The 21,330-nt window shown below is 38.3% G+C and overlaps 1 protein-coding gene across 2 annotated transcripts; it reads left to right on the forward strand.

Annotated features, from left to right (window-relative positions):
- Positions 1–4,582: 4,582 nt before the first annotated feature.
- LOC130567840 (putative helicase mov-10-B.2) lies at positions 4,583–21,266 on the forward strand. Of its 2 annotated transcripts, none has more exons than XM_057356298.1 (22): positions 4,583–4,845; positions 4,944–5,043; positions 6,647–6,843; positions 6,950–7,188; positions 7,310–7,556; positions 7,926–8,060; positions 10,644–10,806; positions 10,901–11,055; positions 11,133–11,306; positions 13,938–14,085; positions 14,177–14,344; positions 14,516–14,613; positions 14,809–14,906; positions 15,116–15,214; positions 15,356–15,461; positions 15,629–15,746; positions 15,884–16,075; positions 16,573–16,644; positions 16,749–16,874; positions 17,049–17,137; positions 17,245–17,360; positions 18,942–21,266. In XM_057356298.1, the coding sequence occupies exons 1-22, from the start codon at positions 4,694–4,696 to the stop codon at positions 19,001–19,003; spliced, it is 3,054 nt and encodes a 1,017-aa protein (XP_057212281.1). In that variant the 5' UTR covers positions 4,583–4,693; the 3' UTR covers positions 19,004–21,266. The 2 variants fall into 2 exon arrangements, with proteins under 2 accessions (XP_057212281.1, XP_057212282.1); XM_057356299.1 differs by having other exon boundaries at positions 6,755–6,843.
- Positions 21,267–21,330: the final 64 nt, after the last annotated feature.

Here is a 21,330-nt window from a genome sequence, read left to right on the forward strand (position 1 = left end):
GTGGAGATAAGGGCCTACTTATGGCGTGTTAGCCTGGCAGGGTGCACTCATCCTGGGGAGGGCAGGCGGCTGAAGAGGGGCTCTCCAGACTGTCTGGGTCATAAGAGGCAAACGCAGGAAATGATAAGAACCTCAAGCAGCCTCTTTAGCACAGACAGACAAACTCTTAACATCTATCCACCCGTATCACCTTTATCAAAGTGAAAGAGTGTGTATGGAGGGGTGGGATACTGACAAATTATATGCCAGAGAGATAAATGTAAGGTATGGACAGGACAAAAAAATTTAGAATCTGCTACTTTTGGACTAAATTTAGATGTTCAAAACCTAATAAACGTTTGGCCACAATTGGGATGAAAGGTTAAGACTGACACCTGGTGGTTGATAAGGTTACTACAGCCCAACGTATATTGGTTATTAAAGCATCCAATTTTTAAATGACTTTTTTGATACAAAATAATATAAAAACAGTTTTATAAACTAAGTTTTTTTTTTATGAAATAGCGACAGGATTTGTGAAACTCTTAAAAGGTTACTTGTGTACTTGGGAAAACTGTACATAAAAATATAGCATTAAATCTCCATTTCAGCATTTTCATGTTTGAATTCATTTTGCAGGATTCTTCAAAAATCAACACAGAAAATACAAAAATCGGTTAAACTGAAAATAAAGTGAGCTTGGGAGTCACTTATTCAGGATCCTCCACCACAACCAATATTTTAAAGGCAGCGGCTATTTGCACTTGCAATCGATGCTATTTACACCAAGTGAAAATAGTGACAGATGCTAAATTTAAATGGCAGTAGGTTCTGTTTACACTAAGTGAAAATAGCAGCATTTCTTAGCGATATGATATTTACACTAACCGAAAATAGCTGTTTTCTTTGGATTAAGTAGAAATAGTAGTTAGATGCTATTTACTTATAAACAGTGACAGATAACGTTACTGTTTGCACCTCAGTATTGTTGTGCATTAAACATTATGCAAAAATAACAGAATGTAAATGCCAAGCAATACAGACTTTAGGCCTTAAGCCCATTGCACATTGAGTCCGAAATTTGCGTCCGAAATTTCCGCACGTTAAAAAATAAATAAGACCTCACGTTGTGTCAATCACATTTACACACTGCCTCCGATATTTTCGTCCGTCATAAATAAATTCGGACTGGGTTCGATTTTCTGCGTTTTTCGCATCCGTCAAGCATTTTGAGCCGCCTTTTTTAACAATTCAGAGACACCGTACAAACGAGAAGCAAATACGAAAAAACAAATATGAAAATTTCGGACTGTATGTGCAAAGACCTTTACACTTTCTCTATTCCAATCACATATTGGCTAGTGCAAATAGTCTCCAACAATGTGGGCTATTTGTACCCAGTGTAAATAGACACTCCGTATTTTTTAAAACCAATAACAATATTTTTTCTTTCTGAATTGAAATTTATTACACAAAGCCTGGCTTCAAAAAAGGTACATAAAAACAGAAGCAAAGCTGTCTAGGGATAGTCACGCAGGCAGTTTACCGTCTATCTAAATATCTTGGAATACAAAAACTTCTGGCATGGTGAATGCAGCCCTATATTGCTGTAATGTTGTTGCATGCATCCATAATTAAGAATTTATGATGGTAGCATTCAGCTTCATCACCCTCTCAAAAGACAATTAAGACAAACAATAATTGATTACAATGACACAGAAATCCTGGGATGTTTCCACAAATGAACAACATTTTAAATGTCTGAATTTTTCCAATAAATCATAAGGGCTTTTAGCTTTGAATCATGCGCCTGATAACGAGAACTGTGTTTAGCGTTTTGCAAAATCTTGGGTTTTATAATTTCAAATGGAGATAAATTGACTGCAGTTATGTAGACTTAGTCTGAAAATTAGTTATATGGGTGAAAGGAGTGAGCGTCAAGTACTACATTTTTTTTGTTACTGTAATAACAAGACACATTCTTTGAAATTGCTTTGAAAATATATTTGTTAAAACATCCATAGCACATTTTTTGCCATAATTTTTCAATAAATTAATAAAACATTATCAAAAGGATTTGGCCAATGTATATTCTTTGGATTCAGGGTTTTTAATACTGTACTATTTATTTTTTATATTTTATTAATAATTATTTAGACACTATTACTATTACTTTGTTTTTTTAAATACTCTCCCAGTGTGTTTGTACTTTTTAAAAACTTGGACTGTGCTCCAGACATGTGGTGCATCTGTGCCCTGGGAGACTCCAGTTTGAGTCCTGGCTTGGCGTCCTTTCCAGATCCAGCTCCCAAATCACTTCTCGTCTCTCTCTCTACACTATGAAATGATTTTGCGGACTAAATTATAAAGGTATTGGTTTTCTATTTGTTTGTGTCAAAATTGTGACATAATTCAAACGCAAATGCAAACTGTTTGAAAAGCAAAAGTCTATTTGCAAATGAATTACCCGTGTCTTACGAGATACGACCCTGCCAAATTTAAATCGCAATAGCAATTCCCCGATACAAACACGCCCCGTTGAATAAGCCCACCCCCGCCATTGATTGACAGGTTTCTGTAAAAGTCAGGGGAAACGCAAATGCAAAGGGATTTGCGATTTCATTTGAGTTTTGGCAGGCTTAATACGCCATGCCAGAGGAAGTGAAATAGCATATGGGGAAGTGCTATTGCGATTTAAATATGGCAGGGTCGTAACTCGTAAGACAGAGGTAATTCATTTGCAAATAGACTTTGCTTTTCCTTTTGAAATGTGGCAGACATTGTACATTCGCGTTAATGCAAATGCAAACGGTTTGCAATTGCGTTTGAATTATGTCACAATTTTGACACGAACAAATAGAAAACGCATTTGCATTCAGTTTGCAATACCTTTATAATTTAGTCCGCAAAATCATTCCATACTACACTGTCCTATAATGAGTAAAGGCAAAAAGCCTAATTTGTTTTAATGGGAAACCATTGATAACTTTTTCCCCGTTTCACGTAGTTTGCAGACGGTCCCTAACCGGCCAAATAGCCAGAGTGTTACTAGCGTATATGCGTTTCAGCGCATTAAGGAATATTTAAACAAATAAACTGTTATCTGTGTCGACTTCTACGTGTTACAGTTTTTCTCGATTGCTAACACACAATTCATGAAACAACTCACCATTTTCTGACAACCATAAACACATTCTCAGAACAATACACCAACTTGTACAAACCCCACACACAAACAGCCTCAATTTGCAAAGGTTTAACCATGTTCTCATTCAGAAAACACAAACACACAATATAATGAACTGAAGTGTCAAGTTGTAAACTCAAATAGCACACATATTGTCCATCAGTAAACATTCAGTTGCAAAACTGATGACACACCAGCCAGAATCTCAGGATAATATCAATAGGAGCACAGGTAAGTGTGCATCCTAGAATCATCTACTGCGCTTTATACTACTTACAGTAAACATTATAGACAGTATAATCACAGTACACACTTTATATGAGAGAAATTTCACTATTCTGTATCCAGTAAACTGTAGCATGTGTACACCCTCAAATTTGTGATTATCAAGTTTACAAATGTGCATTTGTAGCCTTTTTTTACCTGTTCCGTATTTTTGCAGAAAATAGTACACTTTTACGAAATTGGGCCAAAGGTGCAGAGGATGCCATATTTTTTACATAGCCTCCTATTGACAAATCGCCTCACTGTTTTGTTTCCTTTATCTTCTCTGTAAATCGCTTTGGATAAAAGCATCTGCTAAATGCCTGAATGTAAATGTTATTTGTGCAGATGTGTACTGAATTGTGTTGCATGACCAGTTTATATTGTTCTTTGGTTTTTGAACTTTTCTTGTCTTGTAAGATTATCTTCATCTACTTTCCAATAGTGTAATGTTTTATTTTTATTTTTTCCTAAAGCTCATTCTTGTACTTTGCTCTATGTGCACTCTTTTATGTTGTATATTCTAATACACACTAAGCTGTCAAATTATTCTTAAGTCCCACAAAGAGATTTTAATAACAGTGTTTTGAATTTATCTCACCAGTGTCTAAGACTATGTTGCAGTGTGGGTGATTTTGAGGGCTTGTGTGTCATATCTGGGGGAAAAGTTTGGTTTTTCAGCAAGTTTGAATGGTTTAGAGAAGAGAGCTTCATTTTGACCTGAAAATGGGATGTTTGGGAAATTGGGTGAGATGTTATGGATTTGTGTTCACTGTTTTGAGAATACGAGGCATAATTTCAAGAAATGTGTTTAAGCAATCGAGAAAAACTGTAATACCTTACAAATAAGCCATATTTTATACATTTAAACTCATCCACTAAAGATCTTTGAATGAAATGAATTTAAATGAATATCCGTCTAACATCCAACGTCGAACCAACTTTACATCGGTGAACTGCCTTCATTTGTTTTTATCTAGTCTGGCCCAACCTGTTGCACATGGTCAGGTTTAAGCACATCTGTGAGTCAAACATGAGACAAAGAATGTCTGTCAAAATGCTCAAATGTCTTTATTCCAGCGGTGGGTGTGGCCTCGCTGACCGTATTCTATTAAGTTTCGTTTCGTCCTTCTTTTATAATTTCCGCAGAAACAGCTTGTGTTAACATACCTTTGTAGGCGTATGTGGGCGATAAGCCGTTTTTCTGTCCCTTGACTCGTTAAATTAATTAATTTTAAGTGTTTGGCATCGGAGTTTAGAAGAATGAGCAGGAGAAAGAGGAATAATCAGTTGTCTTTTTCCGATGTGCGTGAAGTTGGATTGGATTTTATAGAGCTGCTGGAGGAAACAAACAGAAGATCTATTACTGAAAGAGCCGTGCTCAAAAACATTTACAATGAAGAGTTTCGGCACAGGTAACACCGTCATTTAATCAGTGGTAGATAGTGTAGGCCTATGTTACATATTCCAGCTACTGTCATTGAAGTGCATAATCAGTTATTTATTTTCGCAGAGAGGGTGAAAAAGATCCAAACTTCTTTAAGGTCATCTATGTTTTGCAGAGCTGCGACAAAGCGCGCGTCACCAGAGGGCGCGTTTACTTCAACCCCAACGTAAGAAAGATGTAACGTTAGCTCCCCATTATTTACCAGTTTATTTCATTTTTGCATTATTCTCAGTACTTGATATAGACTATAGGCCTCAATGTGTCACTGTGTGATTATGAGCTTGTATGAAATGTTAAGGTTACAGTTATCAGTTTTAACGATAATATGTTGCTAATTCAGTGCCGCATATATTTGAAGTGAAGTGAAAGTGACCTATTAGTCAGATATGGTGACCCATACCAAAACACACGAGTAGTGAACACACGCACAGCAAGTCCCCGTACTATCACTGCCCGGGGAGCAAGTAGGGGTAAGGTGCCTTGCTTAAGGGCACCTCAGTCGATACCCACCAGCCCTGGGAACCCCGACTCTCAAACTATTAGGCCACGACTGCCCCCCACAGTTTGTTTATAAGTTTTGCAAAAGAAAAAGAAAATTGAGCAAAAACATACAATTGAAAACAAAAATAACGAATTGCAAAATGAAAAATAGCTATTGAGAGAAAAAAATAAGTTTTGCAAACAAAAATTAAGTTTTGCAAAAAAAGTACTCAGAGATAAAAAATTCCAAAGAAAAACTTTGACAACAATGATTTTGAAACACATCTTTTCCTTCTCCAGGTCTTTAGCATATTACAAATGAACAGCTATCTGGGCATACACTTCACCCTTTTAAACTTGCCTTGCTTTATGGTAAATTGTTAATATTGTACAATAATGATGAAGTGGTACATGGATAGTCTCTGATTTGTTTAATTTAAAGTATAGATTATTATTCCTAAAGCTACTTTATTACCCGTATTGACTTTTAGCTTTTTTTTACAATTACGCAATGGGTGCACCTTGCACTTTTTTGTACGTCACTATAGTTTCTGCTTACTTAAGATTGTAATGTGTCGGTTTGGAAGACTTAAAAATATATAAAAGAGTTTAAACACTGCAGTGTATCTTACTAACTGTATGGATTTGAGTCAAAAGTCTAATTTCACAAATGCTTGTTTTCTATATCAATAATTTAGTATGTGCTTTGGTTTTGTTGAATTCTGTGCTACGTAATTACTACTCATATTTTTATTTTTGTAAATTTAAAGTGAAAATTTAGCTAAATATTCTTTTCACTAGAACTGAAATAGGATACTTACACACATTTTGGCATAATTTATAAATTCATGTATGTTACTGATGACAGTTTGAGGGGCACAACAACAAAAACTCTCAGAACTCTGTGAACGTGGGATCAAGAAAGGCAGGAAAGAAAGCTGTGATATGAGGATAAACAAGCTTCTGAACCAGGAAACTTGAACAATTAAATATTGAATCAGTATGTTTACATATTTTCTGTTTGCTGTCCAAACAAGATAGTTGAGAGATTAGGGCATTAACCAAGACTGAATTAAAATATATGGAGTCATGCATACTGTTAGGATGATAAAAAATGATTGTTATTAAAACGTGATACGGTACTTCTTTTGCATCTCTTTTAAGAAAAGAGTTATTTAACCTAAATAATTATAAACATTAAGTTTGTATATTAATGGACTGAACAAGAACCATCTACTCAGATATAATGGAGCAGTCGGCAAACACAATTCCTATCATGTTCCCATCAGATCCGAAGAACGTTTCATGACCAATGGATTAGACCCTCTCAGAGAAGCCAAAACCAAGATACGCTTAGTTTGAGTAATAGTAGCTCACCACCACTTCCTCGTGGCCAGGAGCCAACTTTTCGAGAACCAGAGGGCGGAGTCAGAGGAAGACGGAAGCTGGCGAAAGACATCCTGCAGCGACTGAACAGTACACACAGGTGAGCACCATTCATTTTGTTCATTTTGAACTGTGTGTCATATTGCATTAGACTTAACTGATTATTTACTAAATAGCATCTGAGTTGTCGCTCTTCTCTTTCCCAGGTCTGAGTTTATAGCTGATAAGTATGGGGTTCGAGTGTCTTCAGAGATGCCGATGGAGGATGGCAAGATTCAGTTCTGTGTGGACAGAGCAGAAGTTCATGAGCTGAAGCTGTTTGTGAAGAATACGGGTCAGGAGGTGGTGTATTTCACATACTACACGGCCCTCCAATGGCTTCAGTATTTTACTCTGGAAGACAGCAAGAAAGTCACACGCAACAATCCGCTTCGCCTTGAACCACGTGAGTAGAGGCATCCTAACATCAGGCCACATCTGTTACTCTGAATGAAGAAAAAATATCATTTTGTTTGGAGATTACATGTGGTAGCATGATCTGTTAAAAATAACTTTTTGTTTGTTAGGTGAGCAGTATGAGGTGATTGTGAGGTTTAAGTCCAATCATGTGGGAGTTTATTTAGCTATTCTGGCATTTGAATTTAAGAACACTCAAGCCACCACCCATCCCTTCCACATTGTGCGCTTCATTGAAGCTGTGTACAGGACTAAGCTTGCATCTTTACTAGCCCCGACTGAGCCATTTAAACCCATGAGGCTCGACACCTTCGAACCAGAAATCTGCAGAGTGGATGAGGGTGTTCGACCTGAGGAGTGAGTGAATTTATTTAAAGTTACTATAATAATAATTATTTATAATAATATATTATTACTTTATATGTAATAATAGTTACAAATTATTAATAATAACAATAATAAAATAATTATTTGAATTATCCTATAATAATAAATATTATTGATAAAATTACATAAAATATTAAATAGAAATAGAATATTACTAGTTGTCATTTGTATTATTATTAATAATTGCAATATTACTAATAAATATTATTAATAATCAAAATACTATATTAATAAAAATATGTGTTGTTGATTTCTGTTGGTATGAAACATCACTACAAATGTCAGTTACACATGATTAATTACATGTGTAATGTCTGTCCGTGTGTTTCTCTCCTGTAGTTGTGTTCAGAACTTTCTGGAAACTGTTTTACCATTGGGTCGTTACAGTCCTCCCCCCCACATCCCCGAGCTGGCCAAGCTCCTGAAGGACAGCTGTACTTCTCGGACTCTTAGAGGAAAGTTTCAAGAACCTCAGTTAGTGTGCTTTAACCTCCAATCATGCCATTTGTAACCGGTCTGAGGTCAGTTTTCAGTGCTATAGTGTCATGAACTCGGGTGAGGTGAGAGACAAAGGACCCAAGTGCAGACAGGGACGTAAGGGGTTAACAAGACTTATAATAAATAATTAACAAAACTCAAAACAAAGACCCACGTGGGGGTAAACATAACAAAACAAGAACAAGATTAACTAAACTGACAAGACTAAACTAATGACACAACGAATAGGAACACTACAAACTAGACTAACTAACTAACCAACCAACCAACCAACTAACTAACAAGACAAGAACTCACCCACACGACACAGTGCAACATAACAGAACAATGATCCTACACCAGACAGAGAACACAGGGGCATTAAATAGAGGGACAAATCAAAGGGGAACAGGTGTGGGGCATGAACTAATAAACAACCAATAACGAGAGATACAAAAGGGCGGGAACACAGACAAAGACCGGAGAGAGTATCGAAGGCCGACAGGGTCAAAATGACTCTCTCCACACATAACAAGGGATCCTGCCGTGATTCTACCACAAGATCAAGAAAGACATGACACGACGAGGCAGAATCACGACAGAACCCCCACCTTAAGGAGCGATATCCTGACGCTCCAAAAGGCACAAACAAGACAAGACAATGACAAAAACCATAATACAAGACATGACAAAAACATGATACATAAAAAACCAAACACTGACATGGTGCCGGCTGGAATGCCGGCTGGACAGTACATAGCGCCGGCTGGATGGCAGGCTGGACAGTACATGGTGCCGGCTAGATGGCCGGCTGGACAGTACATGGCGCCGGCTGGATGGCCGGCTAGACGGTACATGGTGCCGGCTGGAAGGCCGGCTGGACAGGACATGGCACCGGCTCGACGGCCGGCTCGACTGTACATGGCACCGGCTGGATGGCCGGCTGGACAGGACATGGCGCCGGCTCGACGGCCGGCTCGACTGGACAGGGCGCTGGCTGGATGGCCGGCTGGGAGACCGGCTATCACCGACTGGGCAGACCTGGATGTCGACACGACAGGACCGGACAGGATGTCGGCGGCTGGGCAGCGCTCTCTGGCAGCTGGGCAGCATCTCCGACGGCTGGGCAGCGCTCTCTGGCAGCTGGGCAGCAAACAAGGACAAAACACACAAAAAGAGTCGACTCGACAGGCCTGGGCACCAGCTGGGAGGCCGGCAGGGATCTGCAGCGGGAACAGGACACCAGCGGCCTCAACCCTGGAGGGGAATCCGACGACCTCAACCCTGGAAGGGAGCCCGGCGGTCTCGATCCTGGACGGGGTTCCGGCAGTCTCGACCCCGGAAGGGAGTCCGGCGGTCCCGACTCTGGACTGGAGCCCGGCAGCCTCTACCCTCCAAGGGAGTCCGGCGGATTCAACCCTGGAAGGGAGTCTGGTGGCATCGTCCCCTCCCGCTGAGATCCCTCTGTCTGCTGGGTCCGACGTTGGTCGGATCATTCTGTCATGAACTCGGGTGAGGTGAGAGACAAAGGACCCAAGTGCAGACAGGGACGTAAGGGGTTAACAAGACTTATTAATAAATAATTAACAAAACTCAAAACAAAGACCCACGTGGGGGTAAACATAACAAAACAAGAACAAGATTAACTAAACTGACAAGACTAAACTAATGACACAACGAATAGGAACACTACAAACTAGAACTAACTAACAACCAACCAACCACTAACTAACAAGACAAGAACTCACCCACACGACACAGTGCAACATAACAGAACAATGATCCAACACCAGACAGAGAACACAGGGGCATTAAATAGAGGGACAAATCAAAGGGGAACAGGTGTGGGGCATGAACTAATAAACAACCAATAACGAGAGATACAAAAGGGCGGGAACACAGACAAAGACCGGAGAGAGTATCGAAGGCCGACAGGGTCAAAATGACTCTCTCCACACATAACAAGGGATCCTGCCGTGATTCTACCACAAGATCAAGAAAGACATGACACGACGAGACAGAATCACGACACTATAGGATATGACAGTGAGTTACGACTAGTGACACACCAAGCCAATTGTTATTCTTTATTAAGATATTTTTTCACATTTTAGACTAGTGTACTCATAAAAAGTATGCAAAAACACAAATGCCGTAGTCGTGACCTAATATATGGTTGTATGGTTCTAAATCACTTTTATATTTTGTACAATTTATGTGATAGTTCAACAAAAAATGAAAATTCTGTCATCATTTACTCACCCTCTTCTAATTTCAAACCTGTATGACTTTCTTCTGCAGAAAACAAAAGAAGATATTTTGAAGAACGTTGGTATCCGAACAATGGAAGTACCCATTGACTTGCATTGGTTTTGTGTCCATACAATAGAAGTGAATCGGTACAAGCATTCTTCGAAATATCTTCCTTTGTGTTCTGCAGAAGAAAGAAAGCCATACAGTTTTGAAATGACAACTGTGTGAGTGAATGATGACAGAATGATTATTTTTGGGGGTACTATCACTTCTAATATTTGAACATTCATAGACATGATTGTGTCCTTTTTGTTTGGTTATCTCTAGGTCATTACTACAGAGTAAGCTGGAGTTTCATAACTATGCAGAACGCTTTGACCTACTGCTGTACCTGGAGGAATGTCAGATGCATGTGGACATTAAGAGATATAATAAAAACAAAGTCACCCTAGGGAGAGACAAATATGACAAAAGACTGATGGTGTTAAACGTGAGTCAAAAAGATATGATTTTTGTTAAAGCATTTCTAGAAACACAGAGAGAGACTTAATGCGCAAATATATGTGTTTAAATCTCTGCTGAAGCTTCCTGGTGTATCGGAGAACCGTCCATCAGTTCTGAGGGGAGATCATCTGCTTCTCACCAAGAGCGAAGAAATTCACGCATCAAATGTAACAAAATACAAGGGCTTTGTCTATAAAGTAGAACTGGACCAGGTCAAACTGGGCTTCTCAAGATGGTATGAAATGTTTCCATAAGGCATAATGAGTTAAATCCATCCAGTAAATGTCAGTTTTTCTGTATGTGTATGTTAAGGTTCCTTGACAATTTCATAGAGAAGATGAAATTCCGTGTAGAGTTCACGGTTAATCGTATACCAATCAGACTGGAACACAGAGCTGTACACATGGCAGTCCAGCACAACCTCAAAGATGTATTGTTCCCTGTGGGATCAAGGGACATGTCCCCTTTGTCTCAACCTTCACTTCGGTCAGTAATCAGTATTACAATCAATTTCACTTAAATGTATGTTGGCCAGGATTGGCGCTAGGGGTGGGCTAAGGGGGCTGAAGCTCCGAGCTGAAGCTCCGAAAGTTTTCAGTAAAGCCCCGAATGTTTTATTACCATGCCGTGTACGAATCACTTAGGGGCCGTTTACATTTTGCGTCTTTTGCACGTCTGCAGCTTCTGTAGCGTAGTGAGTAAGACACGTGACATGTGTTGGGCTTTAGAGGCAGTCCTGCATGTTCAGAATTCAAAGAGAAACTTTTAAGTTCAAAAACTGAAGTTAATTTATCAGATGTAAAAGAGTAACAAAGCTTTGGGTTGTCAGACGATCTCCTCACTCCACCACAAGCCAACAACCCAGATTATTCAAAAACACACATATTTATTCAATATTTGACGTCGTTCTTATCTTCTGACTCCTCCTTTGTCTCTAGGGAGTATTGCTCCTTGGCAACCAATCACCGTGCACCACGTTTATCTGACTCCGCCCTTCTGTGTTAGTTCCTGCAAAACAACATCTTTTGCAACGCATCTTTTGCACCCTGCGGTCAGTTGCTAGTTTTAGGAAGTGTTCCCTAGAGACAGTTTCATGTAGCAAGACAACATGTCAAAATACTTAAAAAAAACTCAATCATCTAATGCTTTAATTATGCAGCGTTGTTTCTTAATCCTATGATTCAATAAAACACATCAAAACTCATGATTATACTTAAAACATATGCAGTGGATTAATTCATAACATTCCTTCTCTGTGTGACTCTTTGGGGGTATGTATGTGCTGGCTTAGAACACTGTTTCTGCACGTACACACAACGCTTGTTCTTCTTTTGTGGTTTCGCTCGGCTTGTCACACACACACTGAGTAAAATAGCAAGCACATGATAATAGCACACAGCTTAATGATTTAATGAAAAAAAACACTTATTGATTATATTGGTAATTAAATCATACTTCTAACTGAATAATATTTCCACACATGCAACATATAAGTGCAAGATCGAATCCACCTTTTGCCGAACTACATTCTCATATCATATCATACAGGCATTTATTTTCAACAAAATAAAGAAAATATTTGAAAGTGGCAAACAGGTGTTTAATATTAAAGTGTATGGTGAGGTTAAGGGCAGTAGAGAGGCCTTATTAGTTGTCATCTATTTAATAATTTTAATACATATAATCATTTACACACTTATTATTATTGTGTAATGTACAACATTACTTGTTTACCTTGCTGTTTCGAAACGGAATGAAGTTTAATTTATATGAGCTTGTCAATATCAATCTAATTGAGGTGGCCAAACAAAAGAAAGAAAGAAGGTGAGATTTGCTATGGACAGAAGCCGAGGTTAAGGTCTGCTTTAACTGTGAAAGTTTAATGTTTGATAACTGTTTTATCAAATGTTAGGGCCATAGACCATAAAATATGAACCATAAAACCATAGACTGTATAAAATATGGACGTAGTGTCCGTGACGTCACCCGTAGGTTTGTGAAGAGCAAAAATGAAGCTAAAAGTAGGCGGAGCCGGTTGTCGCCATCTTGGCATCGCGTCATCGCACGTCACTCCCGGATAATCGTAAATGGGCAAAGAGGCGGGACGTGGCTGGAGCTGAGGCGCCCGGTTGGCCTGAAACCACTTGTCACTCAAGTGGCCACGCAACTATTTTGCAGAATTTTAAGGCTTAATTTAAGTTAAACAGGTGAGTTATAAAAAAAAAACCCTCCTCACAGTTGTCATGAAGGGTAAAATTACCTATATAGACCAAAATAATGTTTTGTACCAGGCTGTAAACATGTTTTTTTGTGCTATAAAGTTGGCCATTTTAACATGGGGCACAATGAGATTCTGCTCTGTTTTGGAGCCAGCCTCTAACGGCCAGTCGATGAATTGCAGTTTTAGTCACTTCCGTGTTGGTATCACGAGAGAGACTTGAAGATTGCCCCTTGGTAAAAACATGTGTAAAATGCTGGCTGCGTCGCTTTTACCCTCTTTCTTTTTTTGTTCAAATTATATTTTAGGGTCTTTTTGCCTTTATTTGATAGGACAGTGGAGAAAAGACAGGAAAGCTTTGTTTAGAGACTGGGGAGTGGGAGTTGAGACGGGAATCGAACTCGGATCGGGCAGCAAGTCGGTGCACTAACCCCAGGGCTATTGGCGCCGACGCTTTTTTCCCCCTCTTTCTGACACTTGGGAGTTTGTGCTTCCTTGGAGTCTGTCGTTACTATTTGAGCGCGATTGACGCACATTAACATTTAAATAACAAACCTGAGTAAACAACTGATGTCGAGTAATGCGCAACGCGGTCACAAACAGACGGAGGTGGCCCGTTAAAAGTTTTTGCATATGGGCCCGGACCTGCCTTGCTACGCCACTGTATGTATTTGAACACAAATGTCGAGGTCTCCGGGCTAAGCCCCGGATATCCACTCACCGGCTTAGAACCGCCCCTAATGTTGGCTACACCAATGCAAGACAGCTCTTTTATGTTGCAAACTGCATTATTTCCATTGGTTAATTGTTCATTCATACTTCATTATTCAATAATTATTATACTAAACATGTTTGAAAGAAAACAGTAGGAAGCATTTCATATGTTTGTGTTTGTGTAGACTCTTTGATTCAAAGCTGGAGTTCAATCATGAACAGTACAGTGCAGTATGCAACATTGTGGCAGGTGTGTCCAAACCGGCACCATACTTGGTGTTTGGACCCCCTGGAACGGGCAAAACCGTCACCATAGTGGAGGCCATCAAACAGGTTAGTACACCAAGCAAAGCTGCATGAATATGGTTGTATTGACATTACATTAAGTGGAATTGGTTGATAGTATTAATGTTAAAACTCTCAGGTGGAGAAGAATATGGCTGGTGCTTTTATTCTAGCATGTGCTCCATCTAACAGTGCCGCTGATCAACTGTGTGAAAAACTGATCAGCAGCCAACATGTTGACAAAGGAAAAATCTACAGAATCTATGCCAGTTCACGCAATCCTAAAGACGTCCCTGCAGCTCTAGTGGTTGGTGTCTGTGTGATTTTGTTTATGAGACATGACAAGTTTTATGCAATGACTATTTAACTCTAAAATAAGAAGCATTTGTTTAATCTAACCAAAATGTGTTATACACAAATAGCACGGTTGCACATGAGGAGATTGTGAATTCATCTACATTTCTTTGTGTGTATTTAGAATCACAGCAATGTGGAGGGAAATACGATTGTTCTCCCATGTAAAGAGGATCTGATGTCCTATAAGATCCTGGTCTGTACTCTGGTCACTGCAGGCAGGTAAAGAGCTTCATCATATACAACCACAATAGATACACACACTCTCTCTCACACATACACACAACAGTAAAGATTATGTGTGTGTGTGTGTGTGTGTGTGTGTGTGTGTGTGTGTGTGTGTGTGCGTGCGTGCGTGCGTGCGTGCGTGCGTGCGTGCGTGCGTGCGTGTGTGTGTGTGTGTGTGTGTGTTGGTAGGCTGGTCAGTGGAGGTGTTCCTGAGGGTCATTTCTCTCATATCTTTGTGGATGAAGCTGGACATGCTGTCGAGTCAGAGACCATCATCAGTGTGGCAGGTTCTCAACCACTCAGACCTTCACTTTCTGTTTCCCTGTTTCTAATGTGTATTACTATACACACATTTCTTTGTCACACTCAAACAAACGTGACAAATTTGTGAGAAGTCATGTTTTTAATAACTTAAACTACTAGTGAGATTCATCTACATTCCAATCTTTTGGTGTGTGTTTGTGTATAAATGTATGCATATCTTGCATCTGTAAAGGGCTACTGAGCGCTGAGACTGGACAGCTTGTTTTGGCAGGAGATCCAAGGCAATTGGGTCCAATTCTCAGATCTCCTCTTGCTATTAATCATGGACTAGGTGATATAAACAAACACCCACAGCTGTCATACACAGTTTGGACCAAATAAAGAGCACAGTAGTGTTGAAATGACAAATTTACCCCAAAAATTAACATCATAACATACTTCCCCAATGTCATTTTATTGGAATCTCCTGTAGATGTATCTTTGCTGGAAAGGCTGATGACCCAAAAAGAACTTTATAATAGGAGAGAGAACATGGAATATGACAAACGCTATGTCACCAAACTGCTACAGAACTATAGGTAGGACCGACCATGTAAATACACAAAATTTGAGATGTTTGAATCAGTAGGCTCTACTTAAAAACAGATCTGTTTAATTCTAATTAATTTCAATTCCATAATAAGTTGCAATGAAATTGTTATTTCGATTTAGGTTTATGAACTGGTTTATGCTTGCCTGTCTGCAGGTCTCATCCATCCATTCTGAAAGTTCCTAATGAGTTGTTCTATGACGGACAGTTAATGGCATGTGCAAATGAGTTCATCTCAAACCAATATTGCACTTGGGAGCATCTGCCCAAAAAAGTATGAAACTTACTTAAAGTTAAGCCAATGTTGCAAAATCTGGCTGCTCAAAAACAAAAAACAGAGCAACATTTACACTTTGTGTGGAATCAGCATATACTGTATATTTTTTCATATTGTGTTTTCTAATGATTCAGGGATTTCCTGTGATTTTCCATGGAGTGCCTGGGAAGGATGAGAGAGAGTCAAACAGCCCCTCATTCTTCAACACTTTTGAAATTGACATCATCATGAACTACCTGGAGAAGCTGCTCCTGACACAGGCCAAGAGGGGCATTTCTAAAATCTCCCCCAGAGAGATAGGAGTCATTGCTCCTTACCGAAAACAGGTGGAAATATTTAAAGGGATAGTTCAAAAATGAAAATTCTGTCATCATTTACTCACCCTCACGTTGTTCCAAACCTGTAAACATTTCTTTGTTCTGCTGATCACAAAGAAAGTTATTTGGAAGTATGTCAGTAACCAAACAGATCTCATCCCCCATTTACTGCCATAGTGGGAAAAATAAATACTATGGGAGTCAATGGGGGATGAGATCTGTTTGGTTACTGACGTACTTCCAAATATCTTCCTTTGTGTTCAGCAGAGCAAATACATTTATACAGGTTTGGAACAACCCGAAGGTGAGTATATTGTGACAGAATTGTCATTTTTAGGTGAACTATACTTAATGTATTGGAACCTTTGGGCCACCTAGGCAAAGATCTGTTTAACAAGGCATTCATGGGTGATGAGACTTGGCTCTCTGTTTAGGTCTGGGCTTTAGGCCAGTCAATTTCTTTCACATCACACTTCACATTTTACTCTTGTGGTTTGATTTCTCAGGTGGAAAAGATCAGGCGGGCCATAAACACACACGAGGACATCCAGAAGTGTATGTGCATTAATGACCTCAAGGTTAGTTTGAGTTTAAGCCCACTCACTTATATGGCTTTTTACCCTAAATCAAAACAGGTGAAAACAAAAAAGTCTTCTCCAATTTATGTTTGGTGTATGTACAGGTTGGTTCAGTGGAAGAGTTTCAAGGCCAGGAGAGGAAAGTGATCATTGTATCAGCGGTTCGGAGTAGTGGGAAGTTTATCAGTTTGGATGAAACATTCAACATTGGGTTTCTAAAGAATGAGAAGGTAACAAAACAAAATGAGAAAACAAAGAAACAACATTTTGACTAGGAAAATATATTTGTCATAACTAGTCCAATAGAAATAAATGGTTTGTTTTTTAGTGAATTTGGGCATTTCAGCTGACAATAGTGTTTGTTGTGACTTATCCTGGACTTGTTCTTGTTTATGTCTTTTCAGAGATTTAATGTGGCTGTGACAAGGGCCAAAGCTCTGTTCATCATGGTGGGAAACCCCATCATTCTACGGACAGATGCAAACTGGGGCAGGTATGAATCCTTATGATTTAAATGCACATGAAATACAAGGAAATGGTTCCTTGTCAAATCATAATGTTATTTTGCATTGATGTTAAAGCTGTTTGCATTTGTTGTAGGTTCATTGATTTCTGCACTGAGCAGGGCGGTTACACTGGGTATCAGTTTTCCAATGTAGAAAGAATAGAGGAGATTGAAGAGCGTCTGCTTGCTCTGAATATCCAGGAGACCAGTGGTAAGACCAGTGGTGTAGTCAGGGCCATACAGGCATACACCGTATGCTTACTTTTTCCACAGCGCTGTTTGCGTATAACAACTTCTAAAGATCTATATTAGCGTATACCCACTTGTTCTCCTGCTTAACGTCTCCAAGTTGCTTTTGTGGTTGTTTTCCCTTTAACTGTATCGCGTTCACAATTCGTTCATACAATTGGTGCATTTCTTAAGAAAATACACGATATTTCTTGCGGCCCTGCCTCCGACAACCACGTCAAGCGCATCATCTTCAGTGTTGGCTTTTTAAACCTTGTTACGTTTATTCTACATCAGGGGTGTCCAAAGTCAGTCCTGGAGGGCCAGTGTCCTGCAAAGTTTAGCTTCAACCCTAATCAAACACACCTGAACAGCTAATCAAGGTATCACAAAGCAGACTAGAAACTTCCAAACAGGTGTGTTGAGCCAAGTTGGAGCTAAACTCTGCAGGACAGTGGCCATCCAGGACCGACATTGGACACCCCTGTTCTACATGTAAAATAATGTACTCTGTTTTTTACCACAACGTTAACTTCATACATTAATATCTTCCCCTTAAATTATTAACAAGTATTGACACTGAGATGGCAGTGATGACAAAGTTCTTTATTCTGTAAAAGTTTGCATATTCTTGTACGTAATCTCTACGATGCTTTGAAAAAATATTGTATTGTGGTCAACAGTACTGGCATAGATCTAACAGGAGAGTAATTCAGGCAGAGAAGCGGATCAAAGTGCAGTTTAGAATTTTAATTAAATAAACAAAGACAAGAACAAACCAAGGTAATCCACAGAACGAAGGAGGCACAAAAACAAAGCATGATACACAGACTGGACAAAGCATAAAACAAAGACCGACAACCAAACAAAGGAAACACTTGGGTTTAAATACACTGGGGTAACAAAGGAAATAAGAAACACCTGGGGAAACTATTTAACAAGAAAAACTACAAACGACTACAAACATGGCACACAACAGGAAATAACATAAGAGTCCAAAATAACTGGGAAACACAGAACAGATTCGTGACAGAAGACCTGTTTTTTCCAACCTTTTTCCACCAACTTATTTTTTTCCAATTCTATAACTTCATATTCAAAGCATAAGTGAAGAATTATGCATAAATATTTATCTGAAATAATTGCCATATGTTACTAGAAAAACAAACACACTGACCCCTGTCTTTTGGCCATTTGAGGTTGGGGTTATGGTTGTTTAGTATAGTACACCACTTTTTTGTTAGGACTACACCACTGTAAAACCTGGCTATTGCGCATCTCAGAAAAATGCTCATTTAAAAAATGACATAATTTGCAGGTAATGTTTAATTTTAAACAATTAGCATTCACATGACCTGAAAGATACATTAACTAGCCACCCATTTTTTTTTCATTTTAAACATTTAACAAACATGAAATAATACAAAAAGGCAGCTATTGAAAAGGGGTTGCAACCTCTGTTCTGTTGGTGATTGTATATTTTAAAATGCAGAGTTTAAAAATTGTAAGTTGAAAGAACTCTTTAAACGTAGCTAAAATGCTTATATTGTGTTTTTCTTCCTAGTGGAAACAGAGGAGAGCATGGTCCAGCAGCATCTAAATCCTGAATGGAGACATGAACACTAACAAAGTGTCAGAATTTCTCCATTCCACCCCCTTTTTACCCTATATCCTCTACTAAAGCTTTCATGAATGTGCACTTACACTTGATGATGTGATATTGATATGGACTGAAAGAAATGATGTTCAGCTGTTTCTAGATGTTCTGGACAGTAAAGATTTTATCAGATATCATTTGATTTTATGGTTTTTAACAATTTACAGAAAATATTAGGACAAAGACAGTAGAGACAAGAAGAAATAAATCAAAAAATGATACAGAAACAGGAAAATTATATACTGTAAAAACATGAAAGCATGTGAAAAATGTACAATATCAGGATTTACATAACAAACTGTAAAAACAATTAAGTATCTTCTTATTGTTTCTAGCCAGTTCTAACTATTATATTCATACAAGCTTTACTCTGTATAATTATTTAAGATGTGTTTTCATAATTTTAAAAGTCATTATAAAAAAATAAGAGACCGTTTCAAAGACTGTTTCTTTGAATCAAAAATAAAACCTAAATTTGAAACATATTTATTTGAATTGCATGCCAGAGAACCTTGTTATATTGTTTACACTGCTATTAGTACCAAATATAATAATTTCTGTCTTTTTCTCATTTACTGTAACTGGAGAAAGTTGTTATTCATCCAGCTCTTTACATCATTTAAACAGTCAAAGAGTGATTTAATAGATGTGTCATTACCAGACTTTATAGGTAAATGCATCTGGGTGTCGTCAGCGTAGAAATGATACTAGATGCCATGTTTCTTAAAAATAACACCAAGTGGAAGCATATGCAATGAAAATAACACAGTTCCCAGAATGGAGCCTTGCGGGACCCCACATGTAATAGAAGCTTTGGATGAAAGAAAGTTTCCAATTTTTACAGAGAAGGTTCTATTTTGAAGATAAGAGGTAAACCAGCGTAGGGCAGTTCCTTGAATGCCCACACTCTGATTTAATCGTTCAATTAAAAAAGAGTGATCAATCGTGTCAAATGCTGAACTGAGATCCAACAAAACTAAGGCAATGTTACTCCCACTAAAAGATCATTAGCTACTCTAAGAAGAGCAGATTCTGTACTGTGACCTGATCTGAAACCAGATTGAAATTCATCAAAAATATAATCTGCTAAAAATGAATTTAGTTGACTAAAAACAATTTTTTCTAATAGTTTCGATACAAATGGCAGCTTAAATATTGGCCGAAAATTATTTGGATCTGTTAGATCAAGGTTGGACTTTTTAAGAAGCAGCTGGACAACCGCATGCTTCAAGGTTGAAGGAACACAGCCACTAGACAGACTATCATTTATAATTTGAAGAATACTTGGCCCAATAGTGTCTATGAGGTTGATAAACAATTTAGGAGGAAGCACATCATTAGCTGAAGAAGTTTTAAATGTGCAACAACATCCTTAATAACTGAGAGAGAGACTGGCTCAAATGGCAATGGAGTTCTTACAGAAATAATATCAAATAGTGATGGTATAATCGACAGCCTTGTGTCATCGATTTTCTTAACAAAGAAATTTAAAAACATTTCACAAATATCAGCCAATGGATCAGGGCCAATGCTGCATTCTGGTTTAATAATAACATTTATAGTTTTAAATAGTACCCGTGGACAGTGAATATTGCATGTAATTTCCGATGAAAAATATTCTGCTCTTGATAATTTCACTGCATTTTCATATTTACCTAAACACTCCCTTAGAACCTTTGATAACTGAAGCTTATCTTTCTGCCAAGCTTCTTTTCAACAGAAAAGATACTCTGTATTTTTCAGACCTCAAATACTGCAAAGAAAACAAGTTCATATTCACTTTTAAACAATACAGCAGTAATATTTCTACATACGTTGAAAATGTTTTTTTTTATGTGATTCATGTGTGTTGTCATTCTGTCAGTCTTGCACATTGCTGTTGGATGACTTTGTCACTCCTGAGGTTTGATTTTGTTGAAATTCAACAAACACTTGACTGGAATGGCCACAATACATCTGGAAATGCTGATTTGAAAAGAAAATTTGCAATAGTCTCTTCATTTTTATACATAGATTTGTATTCATATACAAGTATTTTGTTTGTTAAATTTTAACTGAATTATTAGCAGTTGCTTTAGTAATAAACTCTTCTCTTTGGAATGTAGGCCTAAGTAATATACCGCTGCTGTGTGGGGCTGTTTTTAATTGCTGTATAAGACATATTGTTGTAGCTTTTTGGGTACACCACTGAAACACATACATAATGTCACTGCATCTTTAATAAAATATTTGAAAAAGATGGACATTTTGGCTGTGTTTTGAGAGTTGCTATCTGATCCGCAGAGACCCTTACGAA

The sequence above is a fragment of the Triplophysa rosa genome, linkage group LG17 (genome assembly GCF_024868665.1).
Source record: "Triplophysa rosa linkage group LG17, Trosa_1v2, whole genome shotgun sequence".
Taxonomy (NCBI): domain Eukaryota; kingdom Metazoa; phylum Chordata; class Actinopteri; order Cypriniformes; family Nemacheilidae; genus Triplophysa; species Triplophysa rosa.